Genomic DNA, 6,672 nt, shown 5'->3' on the forward strand with positions numbered 1-6,672 from the left:
AGCCGAATATTATACTTTTCATTAATACCAGTATTGGTTTGATATTGTTTGCTCTTACAAAATTCCTGTCAGATCAAATAAACATTTACTGAAACTAGTGTTTCATTTATTTCTTCAAATTAACTACAAATATAGATATTCATTAAATATTTTATAGATTATTCAAACTTAATATACAAATGTATGGCTCAAACTAAAATCTACGTATAATAATTAAAATAAAATGTCAGCCTTAAGCTGTTTACTGTTTTTTTTTTTTTTGTCAATAAAACTCCAATCTAGCATCTGTATCGTCTATTGTAATATTATGTGGAACCTGATGCGGCTGCTTGCCAATGCTATAGTTGCGTACAAACAACAAAACAAGATTAATGATGTGCAACACCATGATGACAATAACCAAATAGTAGGAATATCCTAAGCTGGCATATCCTTCAGATCTAAACTTCAACTGTTGACGTAGAGTATCCGTTATGGCGATATTGAAACGCAGTTGACTGCCAAACATTGCACTCCAAAAAGCCAACGACCAAAAGCAACCAACAATGGCTATGCCATTCCATATGAACAGACCAAAGATGTTGAAAATACGTTCAACAGGATGCCATTTCAAATTGATGGCAGAGCAGACGAAGGACATGAGCGCAAAAGAGAAGGCCAGACACAGAAACATTACGCTACAAATGTACAGTGAGGCTGATATAAAGGCTGGGTTATCTGTGTGGTTGGTAGTGGTTTTTGTCAAGTCATTAGCGTGAGTTGTGGTAGCTGTGGTATCGTTGAGATATTGTTTGGCTTTATAGAAACGCCTTTGTTCACACGGATCTAGATCTTGGCCATGTATGACACGCTTTAGTTCATCTAGTCTATGATCAGCATCCCTTTGGCAGCTAAACATGCAGGCATTTAAGTCGACATGACACACAACTGGAAAATAAAAGAAATATATTAATTCATTTTCCTGTAAATGTGCCTATGTACATATTAGGGTATTCAATCGATTAACCGTTAATCGGTTAACCGATTAATTTTGGACGGTTAACTGTTCGAATAATTTAAAATTTCCGATTTTCAAATAACAAATAAACCGATTAATTTGTGTCGATTAACCGATTAACCGTAATTCCTTTTTTTTGCGCTTTAACATATTTTTTTTTTATTTATTTTTCCATTTCTAATTTCAATTAAAATAACAACTGACAGATTTAATGTATATGAAACTAAACGAAACTATCAAAAGTATTCAATATCTAAAACAATCCAAAAAGGACACCAATGGTATAAATAAATAAATAAAAAATAACGAAAGATTTTTTAATGCTCAGAAAAACTAAAAAAGTAGATATTTGATATTCTTTATCATGCTTTCGATTTCTCCAACATCTACAATCAGCGAGAGAGTTTTTCCCAAGTCAAGTTTTTAAATCTAAAGAAAAAATCGTTTAAAAGGAAAAAAATTTAATTATATTTTTTTTTTAAAGAATTTTTCAGAAGGTCTCACTAAAATCCTAAAAAAAACTCTAATGTGTATACAAAAAGGATCTCAAATACCATATTTGTTATTATTTTTAGGTTTTATGTTTTTGTACACAAAATTCGTGATTGTATTTTCAATTTAAAATTAAAATAGACATTATTCGGTTAATCGAATAATTTTAAATTAACCGAATAAATCTAAACCCCGATTAATTATTTGCCCGGTTAACCGATTAAACCAGAAACCCGATTAATTGAATACCCTAGTACATATGTACTTTAAAATGTATCAAAAAACTATATTTAAGTAAACTTTGAAAACACACCTTTTCTATGAATTCAAAAGATATAATAAAACAAATAATGTTGGAGATTTTAAAACACAATAAAGATAAAAGCCATTGATCTTAATAGAATTGTATCATTACCATTATTTCAATTCCAGTTTCTGATATAAAACAAACATTATCTTAATATCTATTTTTATATTTGGTCAATTCACAAGGTCTCTTATCATGTCATAATGTCCTAATATAGTATATCACGACTCGGCGGCTCGGCTTAACCGACTCTTAGGCATTCGGCGCAGGTCTTGCTGGTTGGTTACGATAACACAATAAACATAGCATACAGAGTATTATTATTTCATGACAGTTTTTGCTTTTAATGCAATAAAAACCATTGTGAAATATTAGGACATTATTACAAAATGAAATGATAAGAAACCTTGGAATTGACCAATTATTTTATAATTTTAAATTTGTTTTCAAAAAAATTTTAAAGAAAATCGCTTATTTGAAACTAGCGTTTTTAAAAACGCTTATATTAAACAAGCGATTTTAAACAAAATATTTGAATATTTGTTTATTTTACATTTTTTATAATTTAAAATTTTTTTTTTAAAAATTTTAAGAAAAGTAGCTTATTTCAAATTTGCGTTTTAAAAAACGCTTATACTAATTTGGCGATTTTTAACAAAATTTTCTTTAAATTAATAATTTTTTAATTATAATTTAATTTATGAAAAATCGCTTATTTGGAACTAGCGTTTATAAAAACGCTTATATTAAACAGGCGATTTTTAATAAAATGTTCCTAAAATTTATTAAAACAATTTATTTTTGCTATTTTATAATTTAATATTTATGATTAGAAAATATGGTTATTTTAAATTAGCGTTTTTAAACACAATTAGCTTTAAATTAGTAAGAATTTTGAGAAAAATTGCTTAATTGAAAACGATTTTAAAAACGCTTATATTTAAGTTGCGATTTTTAAAAAATTAGCTTACTTTATAATTTGCTTATTTTATAATTTTAAAAATTTAAAAAAAATAGCTTTTTATAACTCTACTTTTGTAAATCCAAATTTATCATTGTGAGAATTTTAAGAAAAAAATCGCTTATTTGAAACTAGCGTTTTTAAAAACGCCAATATTATTTTAGCGATTTCAAACAAAATTTACTGAAAATCGTTTATTTTGCTTATTTAAAATTTCAAAATAAATGATTTTAAGAAATCAATTTACTACATGCGTTTTTAAAAACGCTAGTTTCAAATAAGCGATTTTTTTTTAAATAATAATGATACATTTAAGTTATAAATAAACAATTTTGTTTAAAATAGCCAATTAGTAGAAGCGTTTTTTAAAACGCTAACTTAAAATAAGTTAAGCCATTAACTAGAAGTTATATTCTTAAAATGTTTAATTTTTTTAATTATAAAATTTATAAAAATCTTTCATTTTTGTTATTTTATAATTTAAAATTATTAATTATTGAAATTATTGTTTTTTAAAACGATTTTACTAAATAGGCGATTTTAAACTAAATTGGTTTATTTATTAATTAAAAATATTTAATAAGAAAAATCGCTTTTTTAAATTAGTGCTTTTAAAAACACTTACATTAAATTAGCTTATATTAAATTTTAATTTTTTTTTTAAATTTACTTTAAATTATGTATTTCGCAATCTAAAATTTGTAATTGTACCAATTTTAACAAAAACTGCTTAAAAAAATATCATGTTCTCTATCTACGAACTGTCACTTTTAACACTCTCTTGCTCTCTCGTTACAAGTTTTTAAAAGTAAACGAACGGAATCCCGTAACTTCCAGTGATAATTTGTACAAATTATTACAAATTATCAAGTACGGGAACACAACTATTATCTTAATATCTATTTTTATATTTGGTCAATTCACAAGGTCTTTTATCATGTCATATTGTCATGCTGGTTGGTTGTGATAACACAATAAACATAGCATACAGAGTAGTATTATTTTAGGACAGTTTTTGCTTGAAAAACAATAAAAACCATTGTGAAATATTAGGATATTATGACAATATGAAATGATAAGAAACCTTGGAATTGACCAATTTTTTATAATTTTAAATTTGTTTTCAAAATAATTTTAAGAAAAATCGCTTGTTTGAAACTAGCGTTTTTAAAAACGCTTATATTAAACAAGCGATTTAAAAAACGCTTATACTAATTTGGCGAGTTTTAAGACAATTTTCTTTAAATTAATAATTTTTTAATTATAATTTAATTTATGAAAAATCGCTTATTTGAAACTAGCGTTTATAAAAACGCTTATAATAAACAAGCGATTTTTAATAAAATTTTCGTTTAATTAAATTAGCGTTTTTAAACACAATTAGCTTTAAATTAGTAAGAATTTTGAGAAAAATTGCTTAATTGAAAACGTTTTTAATAATGCTTATATTTAATTTGCGATTTTTAAAAAATTACAATAGTTAATTTTGCTTATTTTATAATTCTAAAAATTTTAAGAAAAATCGCTTATTTGAAACTAGCGTTTTTAAAAACGCCAATATCATTTTAGCGATTTCAAACAAGATTTACTGAAAATCGTTATTTTGCTTATTAAAAATTTCAAAATAAATGATTTTAAGAAACTTTTTTTTAAATCACCAATTTAATACAAGCGTTTTTAAAAACGCTAGTTTCAAATGAGCGATTTTTTCTTAAAATTGTCACAATGATACATTTTTAGTTTTAAAATAAGCAAAATAAACAATTTTATGACAATTTCGTTTAAAATCGCCAATTTAGTAGAAGCGTTTTTTAAAACGCTAATTTAAAATGAGTTATTTTTCTTAAAATTTTTAATTTTTTTTAATTATAAAATCGAGAAAAACCATTAATTTTTGTTATTTTATAATTAAAAATTTATAATAGTAAAAATTTTAAGACAAATCTTTTATTTGAAATTATTGTTTTTTAAAACGATTTTACTAAATAGGCGATTTTAAACTAAAATTATTTAATAATTAAAAATGTTTGATAAGAAAAATCGTTTTTTTAAATTAAAAACTATTTTTAATTAAAATTACTAAATAGGCGATTTTAAACCAAATTTGCATATAATTGGTAATTTGGCTTATTTTATAATTAAAAATTGAGTATTGTAACAATTTTAAGAAAAATTGCGACTTTTTGCGACACATTTTGTTTTAATAATTGTTTATTTTATAATTTTAAATTTAGTATTGTACAAATTTTAAGAAAAATAACTCATTTTAAATTACAGTTTTTAAAAACGCTTATACTAAATCGGCGATTTTTAGCAATATTACTATAAAATGGCTTATTTTGCTTTTTTATAATTTAAAATTTATCACTGTGCCAAAAATCGCTTATTTGAAACTAGCGGTTTTAAAAACACTTATATTAAATTAGCTGTTTAAAAAAATCTCCTTAAAATCGTTTATTTTACAATTTTAAATCTCGTTTAATATACCACCTAGTAGTGAGGGTATTATGCGTTTGTGCTGATGTTTGTAACGCCGAAAAATATTAGTTTAACCGATCGACTCAGAATCACTATGTTGATGTCCGTCCTTCCGTCTGGCAAGCTGGCCATGTAAACCTTGTGCGCAATGTACAGGTCGCAATTTTAAAGATACATATTTCGATCAAATTTGTTACGGAAGCACAGTCGCCTAATTTTATGATGATCGGTCCATAATTAGTCATAGCTCCTATATAAGCCCCGCTTCCGAAAATCACTTTAACGAGCATTATAAAATTCAAGATAAATAATTGTCAGTCATATAGAAATAAATCACACGATTTCATGGAGATCGGTCCATAATTAGTCATAGCTACCATAAGGCCAACTTCCGGAAATCATTCACGAAAATAAATTATTGAAATTATTGCTCAATTACCCAATGTAGGATTTTATATGGTCGGGCTTGGCCGACCATACTTTCTTACCTATTTTAATTGCTTATATTAATTTTTTTCCAATTGTTATTTCTCATTTATTTAAACAAATTTTGAGAAATAAACTTTTACTGAATATAGTGATTACGCTTATTTTGTCAAATATTTCAAGAATGTGAGCGTATCTTCTGATTTCTCATTAATACTTTATTTACCTGTCAATGAGAACTTTAAAGTTGACGCCAATTGATGACGCTCTATTGAACCGCTAAACAGGCCATAACTCACATTACTCTGTAAACGATCTGTTAAAACTGCTGTGGCTTCCAGCTAAAAAAATTAAATAAAATAATTAATTAAAATCAACTTAGAACTGTTAACTAACACAATTTATTTCTATTTCACACGCCTTAACAAATTCTTCTTTCCAAACTTACCCAATGCTCTGTTGTCAAGGCCACAATATATGAAATACAAGCCAATAGGGAAACTATGGTAGTGGACACAATAAATTTTTGTTGATTCATTTTTGGAGACAGTTTTGTTTTGTTTAATTTTCTTTGCTTTTGTTACTGTTGAAATTATTAAACCAAAAATAAATGCTTTTTACTTAAATTAACTTTTTCAAATGAAATCATTTCAAATTTAGTTTTTTTAAGAATTCTATGGCCGATACGCATATTGATTCAATATCTTATCTCTCTGCAAAAGGTTACTGTTAAAAGATAAAATATTTTTTAGAAACATCATCATCTTCATCAATAAAAGAGTACATTTTTGCCTGATTTGAGATAGAAAATTGTATCGTAAATTGACAGAGTGTTTTATTAATTTTATGTGTGTGAAGTTTTAAAATAGAACATGGAATTCAATAGAGGGTAAAGTTCATGAAATATTTATCACTGTTTTTGGAAAAAAAATTTAAGAATTAAAAAAAAAATAGTTTTATAACCTTTATTTTGTAATTTCCACATTTTTTCAATTGAGACTCCATAAAGTA

General features: G+C 25.3%; 1 protein-coding gene across 1 annotated transcript; it reads right to left on the reverse strand.

Moving 5' to 3' along the window:
• Window positions 1-259: 259 nt before the first annotated feature.
• LOC135953924 (uncharacterized) lies at window positions 260-6,199 on the reverse strand. Its single transcript, XM_065503961.1, has 3 exons — window positions 6,110-6,199; window positions 5,888-6,002; window positions 260-927 (listed from the first exon to the last, which is right to left on the reverse strand). The coding sequence occupies exons 1-3, from the start codon at window positions 6,197-6,199 to the stop codon at window positions 263-265; spliced, it is 870 nt and encodes a 289-aa protein (XP_065360033.1). The 3' UTR covers window positions 260-262.
• Window positions 6,200-6,672: the final 473 nt, after the last annotated feature.

The sequence above is a fragment of the Calliphora vicina genome, chromosome 1 (assembly GCF_958450345.1).
Source record: "Calliphora vicina chromosome 1, idCalVici1.1, whole genome shotgun sequence".
In the NCBI taxonomy this organism is placed as follows: domain Eukaryota; kingdom Metazoa; phylum Arthropoda; class Insecta; order Diptera; family Calliphoridae; genus Calliphora; species Calliphora vicina.